This window comes from Babylonia areolata, chromosome 1 (genome assembly GCF_041734735.1).
Source record: "Babylonia areolata isolate BAREFJ2019XMU chromosome 1, ASM4173473v1, whole genome shotgun sequence".
NCBI classification, from domain to species: Eukaryota; Metazoa; Mollusca; class Gastropoda; order Neogastropoda; family Buccinidae; genus Babylonia; species Babylonia areolata.
The window spans coordinates 75491718-75506717 of record NC_134876.1 but is presented as its reverse complement, the minus strand read 5'-3'; the positions used below and the strand labels follow the sequence as shown (position 1 = coordinate 75506717).

Below are 15000 nucleotides of genomic sequence, written 5' to 3'. Positions count from 1 at the left end.
GAGAGAGAGAGAGAGAGAGAGAGATGATTTATTCATATAGGCCAGGGCCTCTACTGAAGGGGTATATGAACAGACAGCAATAAAAAACAAAAGAAAAACAAAAACATTTCACATAATACAACATACATAAAAAAAACTCGATATAACATAAGTTCAAATGAAAAACTAGCCTTGCAACAAAACAGTGTTTTCATGACGTAATAGTTTCTCGGACTTTGAAAGCTTTATATAAATACAAAGCAAGGTTTCTAACAATTTCATATGGATGTTGAGGACATTAACAAGTTCAATTTAAACATATTTGGTTGTCTATAATATTTAGGCTTAATAAATGATTCTCGAATATTCCTCAAAGCTGGACAACAAAGAGAGAGAGAAAGAGAGAGAGAGAGAGAGAGAGAGAGAGACGGATACGGGAACGGATACGGATACGGATGATTTATTCAATAAGGCCATGGCCCCTCATGAAGGGGGTACAGTGAACAGTAATTCACAACAATAAAGGCATACTACCAACAATACACGTCAGTAAATGTTCAACTACAAGCTGATAATACACAACAAATAATAATTAACTACATAATGAACTCTTTATACAAGTAAACAGCAAACTGTTTTATAATGGTTTCGCTTGTCGATGACATCAGCAAAACAAGTCCAAATGAAGTTGGGCGTGTGTAATATTTTTGTGGAATTAACTGAAATCTGAGGTCTTCAGCACATCTACATAATGGACAAACAAGATCATGCCTGAGAGAGAGAGAGAGAGAGAGAGAGAGAGAGAGAGAGAGAGAACGGAATGGAATGGAACGGAATAGAATAGTTTATTCACATACTATAGGCCTCAGTTCCAAAATGAAGGGGGGTAACATGCACATTGAACAACTCAGTAAACCAACACAAGCGAACCAGCATAAGTACAGATAGCAAAACATTATCATGTTCATTTCACGAAGTAGCTTTTGGGAGAGACAGGGAGAGAAAGAGAGAGAGAGGCAGACAGACAGTGAGAGAGACACACACAAGAGTGTGTGAGAGAGAGAGAGACCATCGACTTTATGTTCCTCACTACGAAGTGAGAAGGGCTTTTGTCTGTTGTTTGATTTGTTTTATCGATTGATCGATTGAGAGAGAGACAGAGAGAGAGCATCGACTTTATGCTCCTCACTGTGAGGTGATGGGGTTGTGTGTGTGTGTGTTGTTTGGCTCGTTTGATGGAGAGAGAGAGGGGGGTCAGTGAATTGATCTTCCTCACCGCGAGGTGAGAGAGTCTTGCGTGCGTTGTTTGACTTGTTTATGAGGGAGAGAGTGTTCACTTTCTTTTTCCCCCCACTATTTACATTATTCTCGTTGTGTTTGAATGCGAGTACATGATCATGTACGTCGCAAGAACGCGCAAGCGAGTGGCAACCTTGGCTGTTTCTCAAGCGTAACTGGTTCTGATGCCCCAAGATGACCCCGCCCTTCAAGTTAACCCCATCAGTGTTGCCATTCTGGGGAAAGGTCTTAAGCCAGGGAAGATTCGAACCCTTGCTCCGAAGTGACTCCACACCCTTGAGAAAAAGACTTTATCAAACGGAATAGAAAGCACGCATTAGTACATTACTGTGAACAAAACATAAAACAAGGGTGGAGTTAAATTTGGGCAGCCCCCTAACTCACACACACACTCACACTCCAGCCCTGGTCCCCAAAAAGCACTTGACGATGAGTCAGTGTGGGCTGGTATCTTTTCCACTCGTACCTGTAGGCATTCATGGTTCATTGCCAGATTAACGCCACACGAACGTGAGTGAAATGGTTTTTTTGTTTGTTGTTGTTTTTTCTAAAGGGTCAGCCCATATCAACTACACGTGGGGTCTTTGATTTTTGGGACAGTTTGCTAGGCTAGGGATACAGTCATTGCAGTTCTACTCCAAAATTGCCCCAACAATATTTGTCTTGAGTTTCTTGAAGGCGGGGTTGTTGTTTTTTGCATGTACTTTGTTTTTGTTGTCGCTTTTTTTTGCTTTTTTTTTTGGGGGGGGGGGGGGGGATGGGCGTGGGGGGGTGGAGGGATGGGGAGAGGTGTTTTTTTTTTGGGGGGGGGGTCAAGATATTCCAATGAAAGAAAGGTGCTGGATGTAATATAACGGGGCGTGGGTGGAGTACAAAGGAAAAGGTCTGTACTGAAATAACTCCAAGAGGGGGGAGCGGGGTGGGGGATGGGGGGTGGGGTATTACTGGAGCGACTCCGGCAGCGGAGTCAAAACGGTTCTTGGAGTCATTTTCAGGCCTTACACCACTATCGTTACGTAATATGAAACTTTGCATGCAAACTAACACTCAGGATGTTGCCAGGTCTGCGTGCGTCAAAAGGAAGTGTTGGTTTGTTGAGGGGTTGGGGGGGGGGAGGGAGGGGGGAGGGGGAAAGGGGTTTGTGCCTGAGTGGGGAGGGGTGGGAGGGGCTGCGTTGGGTATTGATAAGGAGAGGTGAGGGTGGAGCGGTTGGTTGGTGAAGGGGTGGGGTGTAGGGAGTTAGGGGGATGCATTATGGTGGGTGAAAAAGGTTAGGGGATGGAGGAAGTATGCGCATGTGTGTTTGTGTGTGTCTGTGTGTGTTTGTATGTGTGTGTCCGTGTATATATATATATATATATATATAATATATATATATATATATATGTGTGTGTGTGTGTCTGTCTGTCTGTCTGTCTGTGTATTTTGTATTATGTACATGGAAACCTGTCTGTGAGCGCAGCACAGCTGGAAATCTACAGGATGAAGTTTGTGTAAAATGTCCTGGCCCTTGTCGTCGTCGTCGTCGAAGTAGTAGTAGTAGTAGTAGTAGTAGTAGTAGTAGTAGTAGTAGTAGTAGTAGTAGTAGTAGTAGTAGTAGTTGTAGTAGTTGTTCTTGTTGTTCTTGTTGTTCTTGTTGTTTATATATTAATTCATTTTACGTTTCTGTGGGTAGAAGCGTTTCGTGCGGTACTGGCACCATTGTGTTGATGTTGCAGACGTTCTGGCAGGCAAGATCTTCTTCATGAACAACAACCAGCTGTGTTTCGAGAACGCAGTGAACTGGCAAGACATCAACCCCTACGTCAAACCGCCCGTGGAGTTCAAGTTTAATTCTTCGGACTATAGAAGACCTTGCGACACTCTGGGTGAGTTTCAGAGTTTGCGTGTACGTGCGTGCGGGCGCGCGCGCGCGCGTGTGTGTGTGTGTGTGTGCGTGCGTACGTGTGTGTGCGTGTTCTGCTATGTATCCACCACAATACAAATCTAACGCAATAAAATACGGCTAAAACACGAGTAAATCGGTCGAAACCTGGGGTGAAAGTAACATGGTCAGTTCAGGCAGCTTTGAAGATCAGTCGCTAAAGAAAGACAGTAACTCACTAACAGGGGGTGGGGGGTGGGTGAGGGTGAGGGGGTTGGAGGGAGTGAGGTCAGGGGGTGCAAAACAGAAAGTGAGAGGGTGGTGGTGATGGTGGTGGTGGGGGTCGGGGGGTTTGGGGGGGGGGGGGGGACGGGAATACATTTTCCGATCCATGAATGTGACGAAAATAAAAAGATGGAATTCATTTTCATTCTCTTAGATCGGTTGTCGCGAAAACGTTATAAAAGCGGGGGTGGTGTTGTGTAGGAGTGTGTAAAAAGATTTTTTTTTTTTTTTATTTTTTTTAAAGATCTCTACTTGATTTGGGTTAGTAACAGCATCAACACGCACAGCAAAGTACAAAACAAACAGCAGCTGTGTGTGAAATTAGCGCTACGAAACCAGAGATAATCAACCTTCTCTTTTCGGAGCTGACCGATCTCATTTTTTTCTGAACCCACGCTTTGGTCAGTTTGAAAGTTCAGAGAGAAAGAACTGTTGCTTTCTTTTCCCCTTTTTTTCACCAGACCTCTTTGTTTTGTTTTTTTTTCTTTTTTTTCTTTTTTCGTCCCGAAATATTATCTACTGTCTGGTGTTTTTCTTCTCTCTTCTCACCCCCCCCCCCCCCCCCACCTACCCCCTCCCCACCAGAAAATGATAGGTGAGCGGGGTTTATTTCCATTAGCTAGTGTAGGAGGAAGGTGGCAGAATGGTTAAGACGCTCAGCTGCCAATACAGAGAGTCCATGAGGGTGTGGGTTCGAATCCCGCTCTCGCCCTTTCTCCTAAGTTTGACTGGAAAATCAAACTGAGCGTCTAGTCTTTCGGATGAGACGATAAACCGAGGTCCCGTGTGCAGCACGCACTTGGCGCACTGAAAAAGAACCCATGGCAACGAGAGTGTTGTCCTCTGGCGAAATTACGTAAAATGAAATCCACTTTCATAGGTACACAAATATGTAAGCATGCACTCAAGGCCTGACTAAGCGCGTTGGGTTATGCTGCTGGTCAGGCATCTGCTCAACAGATGTGGTGTAGCGTGTATGGATTTGTCCGAACGCAGTGACGCCTCCTTGAGAAAGTGAAACTGAAAACTAGTGTAGGCGGCTGTTGTGGGTTTTTTTTTTGTTGTTTTTTTTGTCGCCGATTTCTTTAATCTTCTGTTTTACTCGGTGTTTTGCAAAGCCGGGTCTAGAGCTTTGCTTGGAGAATATACGCAGCATGAAATCACATTGTCATACCTTTTTATTTTTTTATTTTTTTTTATTTTTTCACCTGCTTTGCTAGTTTTGTTTGTCTGGCTGCGAAAGCTAATTGTTGAGAAGTTTTCGTGCTCAGGCACGTGCGACCACACACACACACACACACTCTCTCTCTCTCTCTCTCTCTCTCTCTCTTTATATATATATATATATATATATATATGTGTGTGTGTGTGTGTGTGTGTAATATATATATATACATATGCATATATATATATATATACATACATACGTATACATATAAATCGTTCTTTCTATCTATCTATCTCATGCACGATTTTGCGCGCTTCTCAGTTTTACTTCCATATAATGATTCGTGAAGGCGGACCCAAACACGTCAGCTTGCTATATAAGATAAAGATAAATTAATGTACGATGATAACCAGACTGACAGGTTTTTGACGACATCATAACTGTTAGGCATACTCAAAAGGAGCGCTCTGATTCGAATGTCACAACAAGATCTCTCTTGATGTCAAACCTGATCATGGAGTACCTGCCTAGGTTGTTGAGAGGGTTTGCCGATGTGTTGTTCTGAAAAAATAGGCACTTTAATGTGGTTCGTGCCGCCACGGAGAGAGTTCAGTCACGAGAAGTCTGACCCCGGCTGTTTAACGTGTTGTAAAAACTTCGGTGCTTCCGTTTGTTGAATACTTCTGCTGGGTGGGTGGAGTTTCTTAGTAGACGATTTTGGTGATGTCAAGTCTAAACGTGACATTGGTTTGAGTGACATGGCTTTTCAGTTTCACGGCGAAAAGTTTGGCGAATAGAAAATAGTTATATTTCATGAGGATTGCTGCATACGGGTGGACGTGTCTTTTATTCACTTTTTTTCCCCCCTTATAATTCTAGTTCTTGTTTTTCTTCTTGCTCTTGTTCTTCTGCTTCTTGTTCGTCTTTTTCTTTTTCTGTGGCACACACGTACACACAGACACGTACACACAGACACGTACACACAGACACACACACACACACACACACAGACACACAGACACACACAGACACACACACACAGACACACAGACACACACAGACACACAGACACACACAGACACACACACAGACACACAGACACACACACACACACACACACACACACACATATATATTCTTACAGTTCAGGTAAAACTATAATGCCCGCCAAGCGCCATCCAGTACTTGTGACATGAAACAGGAGAACACAGTAAGCAGGATACAGCTTTTGTTTGGGGACAATGCAGTGCACACGCCCCCTACCCTCACGCACGCACACACGCACGCCCGCGCGCACGGTACACACACACACACACACACACACACACACACACACACACACGACACGGACACGTACCGCACAGGTAAGAAAGAAAACCAATATCACGCCACCATCCAAGACTTGACAAGAAACAGGACAGTCAGACAGCAGAGTGCAGTAAAAAGAAGCCGGGTATCTGAATTTGGGACAATGCCTACAGCACGCCTGCAGTATCTGGTGGTGCCACAGCTAAGTGTGGTGATAGAATGGCTGTTGTCGTGGAGGTGAGAGGAGGAGAAGAAGGGAGGAGTTAGGGGAACGGGGATGGGGGGGGGGGGGGGGGGGGGGGCTAACTAGCGGCGGCGGCGAGAGGTGTGGAACCGCGCACGGTACTAGAGACTTAGGTACCGTTCTCTTTCAGAAGTATTTCTCTGGTGGTTGGTAATTTACAACCCTGACCCTACTACTACTACCATGGCAACACGTGTGCATTGTTGTTGTATAGGCTTTTGTTCTTTTTTTTTAATGTTCTTTTCTCCCCCACTCACCCTCACCCTTTTTTTTGGGGGGGGGGGGGGGGGGGGCGGTGTGTGTGTGGGGGGGGGTGAGGTTGAGGGTTGAGGTCTCGGGATGTCAGCGATATTTAGGCACAAACTTTGTACTGTACTGGGAGGCAAGCGGCCATCGTCGGGAAAAAAAAAAATTAAAAAGGTGATGATGGTGGGGGCGGGGAGGTAAGGAGGGTGATGGAAGGGTGGGGGTCGGGGGGGTGGGGGGCGGATCCGGGGATAGGGATTGCTGGAGAGAGAGGGTGGTATGGGTGTAGGCGCCGGGGATAGGGATTGCTGGAGAGAGAGAGAGGGTGGTATGGGTGTAGGCGCCGGGGATAGGGATTGCTGGAGAGAGAGAGGGTGGTATGGGTGTAGGCGCCGGGGATAGGGATTGCTGGAGAGAGAGAGGGTGGTATGGGTGTAGGCGCCGGGGATAGGGATTGCTGGAGAGAGAGAGGGTGGTATGGGTGTAGGCGCCGGGGATAGGGATGGCTGGAGAGAGAGGGTGGTATGGGTGTAGGCGCCGGGGATAGGGATTGCTGGAGAGAGAGGGTGGTATGGGTGTAGGCGCCGGGGATAGGGATTGCTGGAGAGAGAGAGGGTGGTATGGGTGTAGGCGCCGGGGATAGGGATTGCTGGAGAGAGAGGGTGGTATGGGTGTAGGCGCCGGGGATAGGGATTGCTGGAGAGAGAGAGGGTGGTATGGGTGTAGGCGCCGGGGATAGGGATTGCTGGAGAGAGAGGGTGGTATGGGTGTAGGCGCCGGGGATAGGGATTGCTGGAGAGAGAGAGGGTGGTATGGGTGTAGGCGCCGGGGATAGGGATTGCTGGAGAGAGAGGGTGGTATGGGTGTAGGCGCCGGGGATAGGGATTGCTGGAGAGAGAGAGGGTGGTATGGGTGTAGGCGCCGGGGATAGGGATTGCTGGAGAGAGAGAGGGTGGTATGGGTGTAGGCGCCGGGGATAGGGATCGCTGGAGAGAGAGAGGGTGGTATGGGTGCCGGCGCTGGGGATAGGGATTGCTGGAGAGAGAGGGTGGTATGGGTGTAGGCGTCGGGGATAGGGATTGCTGGAGAGAGAGAGAGGGTGGTATGGGTGTAGGCGCCGGGGATAGGGATTGCTGGAGAGAGAGGGTGGTATGGGTGTAGGCGCCGGGGATAGGGATTGCTGGAGAGAGAGAGGGTGGTATGGGTGTAGGCGCCGGGGATAGGGATTGCTGGAGAGAGAGGGTAGTATGGGTGTAGGCGCCGGGGATAGGGATTGCTGGAGAGAGAGAGGGTGGTATGGGTGTAGGCGCCGGGGATAGGGATTGCTGGAGAGAGAGGGTAGTATGGGTGTAGGCGTCGGGGATAGGGATTGCTGGAGAGAGAGGGTGGTATGGGTGTAGGCGCCGGGGATAGGGATTGCTGGAGAGAGAGAGGGTGGTATTGGTGTAGGATCCGGGGATAGGGATTGCTGGAGAGAGAGAGGGTGGTATGGGTGTAGGCGCCGGGGATAGGGATTGCTGGAGAGAGAGGGTGGTATGGGTGTAGGCGCCGGGGTGGGTGGTATGAGGTACGGTGGGGGAGGGGTGGGGAGGGAGGAACGGGAAGGGCGTAGTCTTTTTTTTTTCCACTCTATACTGCTGCCTTGATGGCAATGAGGTTCTGCCGTCCTGCTTTAAAAAAAAGAAAGAAAGAAAAAAGAATGAATAAAAAGAATAAATAAGTAAATAAACACAAATAAATAAATGAATAAACTACTGCTTTGTGACTTGTGACCGGGGGTGGGGTGGGGGTGAGGGGGACGCCTTTTGCAGCCACATGTCTCGTGCCCGTACGAACGATCCAAACGACATACGACTAGACTGCCCCCCCTCCACCCCCCCCCCCCCTCCTACTTTACTTACACCAGTGATCTTTCAACAGGATAATTAATGTAATAGTACAAGAAAACACCCTCACAAGTACATAAGCGTATATAGTGTGTTCGCAGACATATACTAACAATAGATGTAATAGTAAATATATGCACATATATTTCGAAAGACTTCACTCTCTCCATACGAACGGCGAAAGAGACGACGTTAACAGCGTTTCACCCCAATTACCATCATCAAAATATTGCAAGCTGAAGGCTCTTATACAAGAGGTGAATGTTGAAAAAGAATACCACAATTCTGACGACGGAAGCTAAAGGTTGGGTCATTCAGACACCCACTGGACATCCGAGGGGTCTGTGTAGAGGAGAAGAGAGGACTGGCCGTACTGAGTGAGTTAAAACAGAAATAAACAACAACAACAAAAACCCAGAAACCAGCAACAACAAAGGTAAAATATAACGTAGTATTTTACGGCCATCGGGGCAGGGCTGAGTTCATATCGTGTTCACAGCTCGGCATAGGGAGGCGGGGAGGCGGGATCCAATCCTACGCTATCCCAGCCTTTTCCCAACCGAAGTTAGCTCCCCATTTCACGCACTTTCTAAATACTTCCGTGCACACACACACATCCGTCCACAAACCGCACACAGGTCATTCATTTGACAGAAGCAGAGACAGACAGACGGGCGGACTGACAGACAGGCGGACAGACAGACAGAAGCAAAGATAGATGGCTCCGATCGATGCTTGTCACAGCTGTCATTTTGCTAATTACAGTTTGGCGCGCCGGTTGGCTGCGCTGTTATAGATCTATACCCGGGGTATCCTAAATGGTCAGGAACTGGAAACCGGCACACCCGCTTTAAAAAAAAAAAAAAAAAAAAAAAAAAAAAAAAAAAAAACGCTCGCAGACACAGACACAAGGACATTTACAAGGAAACACACACACGCACACACACACACACACACGAACGCACGTACGCACGCACACATGTACACACTCACACATACATGCATACATACAGACACACACACACACACACACACACACACACACACACACACACACACACACTCACCGAGTCACCCCTTCACACACATGCACGCACGCTTACTCCCGCTCCCAAACACATAAGGCCACACATGTACACACAAGCGCGCGCGCACACACACATACACACACACACGCGCACACACACACACACACACACACACACACACACACACACACACACACACACACACACTGGCAGGGTGCCTGCCAGCCAGCTGAAGCCGTGGTGCCGCCATTCCCCCTATACATGTGACTGGGGAGGGGGATCAGCAATATAGTAATGCTGGTTGAGTTATGGCGCTACCCCCCACGACTGACGGCGCGACAGTTAGTGGCTTGTAGTGTAGTGTAGTGTGGTGTAGTGTAGTGTAGTGTTGTGTAGTGTCCTGTTAAGTATGCTGTACTGTACTGTTTTAGAGCACTGTACTGTACTGTACTGTACTCGGTACTGTACTGTGCTGTACTCTACTGCACGACACTGTTCGGGACTGTTTTTATTGCACTGTACAATGCTGTACTTTGCTGTGTTGTACTGTGCTGTGGTTTACTGTATTGTGGTGTACTCTACTGTGTTGTGTCGTGTCGTGTCGTGTCGTGTTGTATTGTGTTGTATCTTATTGTATTACGTTTGCTCACAACATATATCCCTCAGAGAGAGAGAGAGAGAGAGCACAGCATCGTCGCCACAGTGCAAGCGCAGCTACCCAATCCATTTCGAGATTGAAAAAAACTTTGTTACATCAGGGATAAACGATTCTAGGCATTGTTTGAAGTCTTTTTATCTGTCCCTGTTGCAGAAAGCAACAACAACGACAATAGTAGTGGTAATCATCATCATCATCATCTTCATCATCATTATAAGGATGATGAAAGAGAGAGAGAACAATGAACAATGAACAACTGTTTTATTGAGGGTAAACTGGATAAGCTGGAAGCTTCTTTACACCATTCCCTCCCTCACACACAAACACACACACCCACACACACACGCACAAAAGATGAAAAAGGAAAGAAAAAAAATCGGTACGGATACTCGGTGTAGACGGTAACAACAACAACAACAACAACAACGACTACAACAAGAAGAGTTAATCATGAAACAAAAAAAAATAGCATGGAATATAACTCAGTCACACACACACACACACACACACACACACACACACACACACACACACACACACACACACACACGCACGCACCAGCTTACGCACGGATACATACACGGGCTGATATAAACACTAATCTTCTGAGCTCCTTTCCCTGTTCACATTGTCAGAGAGCAACGAAAAAAATGTTGTAGAGAGGGATACACAGATAGACACAGACAGTCAGACAGACTGAAAGAAATAAGACACTGAGACACAGAGATGGATGGCACCATTCTGCACCCCTTTTCTCTTGTGCAACGCAGCGTACACCTGTCTCTTTTTTTTCCCTCCTTTTTTTCTTTCTTTTCTTTTTTTTTCTTTTCTTTTTATCTCCTGCTCATTTGCTTTTCCTGTCACGATTCAGAAATACGTCTTCTCACTGGGTACCTACCGCTATATCGTTATCTACCTTTTTTTTTTGTGCTCTCTCTCTCTCTCTCTCTCTCTCTCACACACACACACACACACACACACACACGCACGCACGCACGCTACCGAAACGTTTCATTTCTTCATTCATTCTAGTCTATACCCAACCCCAACCTCCACCCAGTCACTGAACTCCCACAGAACAGCGCTTATCAATGGTGTTCCTGTTTTGAGAGGGGGAAAAAAGGGGGGGAGGGGGGAAGGCATTGTGGAAAATCAAGGAAAAGAAGAAGAAGAAGAAAAAAACACGGATTGGGTTTGTCCATGCTGACACGGTTTGACCTGTGAGAAAGGGGGGGGGAGTACAGGGGACAGGGATGGGGGATGGCGGGGGGGGGGGGGGGGGGGGGAGGAGTGCAGGTTGTTAGCAAAATCGTGCACTTTGTAGAGCTTGGGGGGATTTTGAGCTCAGAGGGGATTTTGAGCTGCGATACTCGAACAACCTACCTTTCTCAGACTGAGGCTTATGCACTGGGTAAAAACCGTGTTTTTATTTTCATTTCTTTTTTTCTTTTTTTCGTTTAATTTCATTTCATCTTCTTTTTCTCATCCTTCGGTATTATTGAGTATTGCTGAGACTGATGGCGCATTTATTCTCTTGTCTTTTTCTTCTCCCTTTTTTTTTCTTTCCTGTTCTTGCGCATTGGGGTTGCTGGATAAGGAAAAGGCTGAAGGTACTATAAGGTCATGAATATTTTCTATGATTACAGTCGCCGCACACGAATGCACGCACCCACGTGTGTGAAACTATGATTTGAAAGTTGGTTTTTTCTTTCTTTCTTTTTTTATTGAATAAAAAATAACAATAAAAAATAAAATAAAACCAGGTCTGTTCGTATTCTGAGGTCCAGACTGCTTCTGTCGTGGTCCGTTTTGGGGGAATATGTCCCGTGTCAAGAAAAAAGGTTTCTGTTCATAAAATGTCGCCCCTCCCCTTCCCCTCTCCCCACGCCCCCGCTTTTAAAATATATATATATATATATCAATCGGGTTTCGAGACCCAATTCCAGTATAATGTTGTGTCCTTGGGAAAGGGACTTCATACTTCAAATTTTCTCACTCCATCCAGGTGTGTGAACGGGTGGGTACCTAACTGGGGTCGGGGAAGATTGAAAACGGCGAGAGAGAGAGAGAGAGAGAGAGACAGACAGAGAGACAGACAGACAGACAGAGAGAGAGAGATGATTGGGACCCGCCTTGTACTGTGCTGATGAGCCCTAGTATGATGATTATAGACACGGTGGATATGAATTCACTGCCCCGATAGTCGTAAAAGGCTGCTGAAACACGGAGTTAGCCTTGATCGCCCATTAGTGAAGATGGCTTCCGTTTAGGGAGGGACACACCACAAACGAGTTCTTTTGCTAGACAGCACTACACTTAAAACCTCCTCCATCCCACCCTCCCTTCCTTTGAAACTCCCCCCATCCCCCTCCCCTCCCCTCCCCTTCCATTAACTTGCAGTGGATGAGGAGGAGGAGGAGGATGAAGAGGAGGAGAAGGAGGAATACGGACGATGAAGGCTTTCGTTAAGACTAACAGCAGGGAGGGCAATGTGGTTACAAAAATATGCTGTCCATTTCTAACCCCTTGTTTTTGTTGTTAGCCCAATCCAGGCCCCCCCCCGTCCATTAATCTTTCTCAGTCTCTCACTCTGCTACGGCTCTCTCACTCGCTCTCTCATTCATTTCGCCCAGTTTTCTCGACCGACGCTTTCTGTTCTGTAATGTTTTGGTTTTGAAGATGCTTTACAGCGTCGGCTCCTGCAGAATTGAACAGCTGTCGATTGGTTTGTTTTGTTGTTGTTGTTGCTGCTGTTGTTGGCGTTTTTTTTGGGGGTGTGTTTGCTGTTGTTCTGTCCCGCACATTCAGTCCTCAGGGACCCCCAGTCCTCACCCCCCCCCCCCCACACACACACACACACTCCCGTTTTCCATGTGTGTGTATGTGTGTGTGTGTGTGTGTGTGTGTGTGTGTGTGTGTCCCTCGTTATCTCTCTCTCTCTCTCTCTCCCTTCCTCTCTTACTCACTCTTTCTCCTCGTCTATCTCCCTATGTCTCTCTCCCCCCCCACTCTATCTCTCTTCACTTCCTTGTCTCTCTCTCTCTCTCTCTCTCTCTCTCTCTCTCTCCCTCTCTCCATCTCTCTCTCCATCTTTCTCTCTCTCTCTCTCTCTCTCCCTCCCTCTCTCCCTCCCTCCTCTCTCTCTCTCCCTCCCTCTCTCTCTCTCTCCCTCCCCCTCTCTCTCTCCCTCTCTCTCTCTCTCCCTCCCCCTCTCTCCCTCCCCCTCTCTCTCTCTCCATCTCTCTCTCTCTCTCCCTCCCCCCTCTCTCTCTCCATCTCTCTCTCTCTCCCTCTCTCTCTCCCTCCCCCTCTCTCTCTCTCTCTCTCTCCCTCCCTCCCTCTCTCTCTCTCTCTCTGTAGCCCAATCTCTGACGTCAAAGACTTTAACTGGCGTCAACAGATGGTCACATGTTTTGTCTGCCTGTCCGAAGGTAAGGAGGGGATGAGTGGGTGTTTGGGGAGGGGTAGAGGAGAGAGAGGAGGGGGGAGGGGCGTGGGGGAGAAAGTGAGTGAGGGTGGCAGCAGGAGTGGCCAGAGCTGTGATTGGTCAAAGCTCAACAAACACACAATCACACAGAAGGGTGTGTGTTGTGTGTGTAGGGGGTTTTCGGGGGAGAGGGGGGGGGGGGGGGTCGGTCGTAATGGCACTTGGTAAGTCTGAAAACGACTCTCTCTCTCTCTCTCCCCGGCTCTCCCCGGCTCTCCCCCCGGCTCTCCCCTCCCCTCCATATCTCTCTCCCTCTCCCCCCTTCTCTCTCTGTCGCTGTCTCTGTCTGTCTTCTCTCTCTCTCTCTCTCTCTCTCTCTCTCTCTCTCTCTCTCTCTCTCATAACATTGAAAATAATGATACATGAAAAGGCGTCTTGATCGCAAAATGTTTATCGCCGTTGCGATCTTGTCGTTCAATCATGGAATCTCGACCCAGACAAGGGTCAAGCAAGCTGTGTTGTGACTGAGCAGGAAACAAGACAGAAGAAATACTTTATAAGCTCTGTAAGAGGAGTTTGGTGACCGGCGTGTGCTGATAAAAAACAAACAAACAAACAATTATATTTATGTAAAATTGAGGACAGCTTTCCGCAAATATCAGTTTTTTCGAACAAATTAAAAACTCGATATAGAATTGAAGAATATAATGCATATATGAACTTTATCCATGCCATTTTCTCTGCCAGATGGCTGCCTTACAAATTATTGATCACAAATGATTAGTAACCTGTTCAGGATTAACGAAAATTAACCACCCATATTAATTTTCTTTTTTTTTATTGATAGTTCACTTGTTGTGAACGTGTTCTAAGATACTTGACAGTTTGTATTCCTGGACAGCTTGTGTAAGATCTTAAGAAATGAATGATAACACTCCATGATGATAACCAACCAGTGTATAATCCAGCTGCTTGTTTCTGTCTGCTAGAGTATTTTATGGGGTTTTTGGTTTGTTTGTTGTTTGTTTTTTGTTTTGTTTTTTGTTTGTTTTTTTCTTTTTTATAATGTCCATTTAGATGCTGTTGTTGTAAGACGTCAACCTATCAAAATGGAATTAAAAAGTTTAAAAAACAAACAAACAAATTTTTTTTAAAAACGGGCGACATTGAAATTAGGCATTCCCTGCGCACTGAGAACAACACAAAAGTCTGTTGATCATTCAATCAGGAGAGGGAGGGGGAGGCAAACAGAGAATTGGACAGTTTATTGGCACCAGTATCCTACTATAGCTTTCGTGCCAAGAGGGGAGTCAGGGTATTATGGGGACAGAGGGGGAGGGAGCCTGTTTATTAGCACAGAGCGGTATTGGTTGTAGCAACCCCCAGACCCCTTCCTTGTCCTCTGGAGTTGGGACTGACCTATGGAGTACCTTACCCACACGGGGAGTGTGTGTGTGTGTGGGGGGGGGGGGGGGGGTGAGAGGGGAGGGGGATTCAGGGGGGTGGGGGAACTAACTTTTACAGTTAGCAGAGTACCTTTTGCTTTCAATTTGGCTTCCCCTAGGTCGACACTGTTAACTCTCTCCATACGAACGGCGAAAGAGACGA

At 47.0% G+C, this 15000-nt stretch overlaps 1 protein-coding gene across 1 annotated transcript in view; it reads left to right on the top strand.

Annotated features, from left to right (window-relative positions):
- Positions 1-15000, top strand: part of LOC143287611 (epidermal growth factor receptor-like) — a 278987-nt gene that overhangs the window by 214633 nt on the left and 49354 nt on the right. The window contains exon 4 of the mRNA XM_076595732.1: positions 2997-3146. Coding sequence (XP_076451847.1) covers positions 2997-3146 — 150 coding nt within the window. The remainder of the gene's footprint in view (positions 1-2996; positions 3147-15000) is intronic.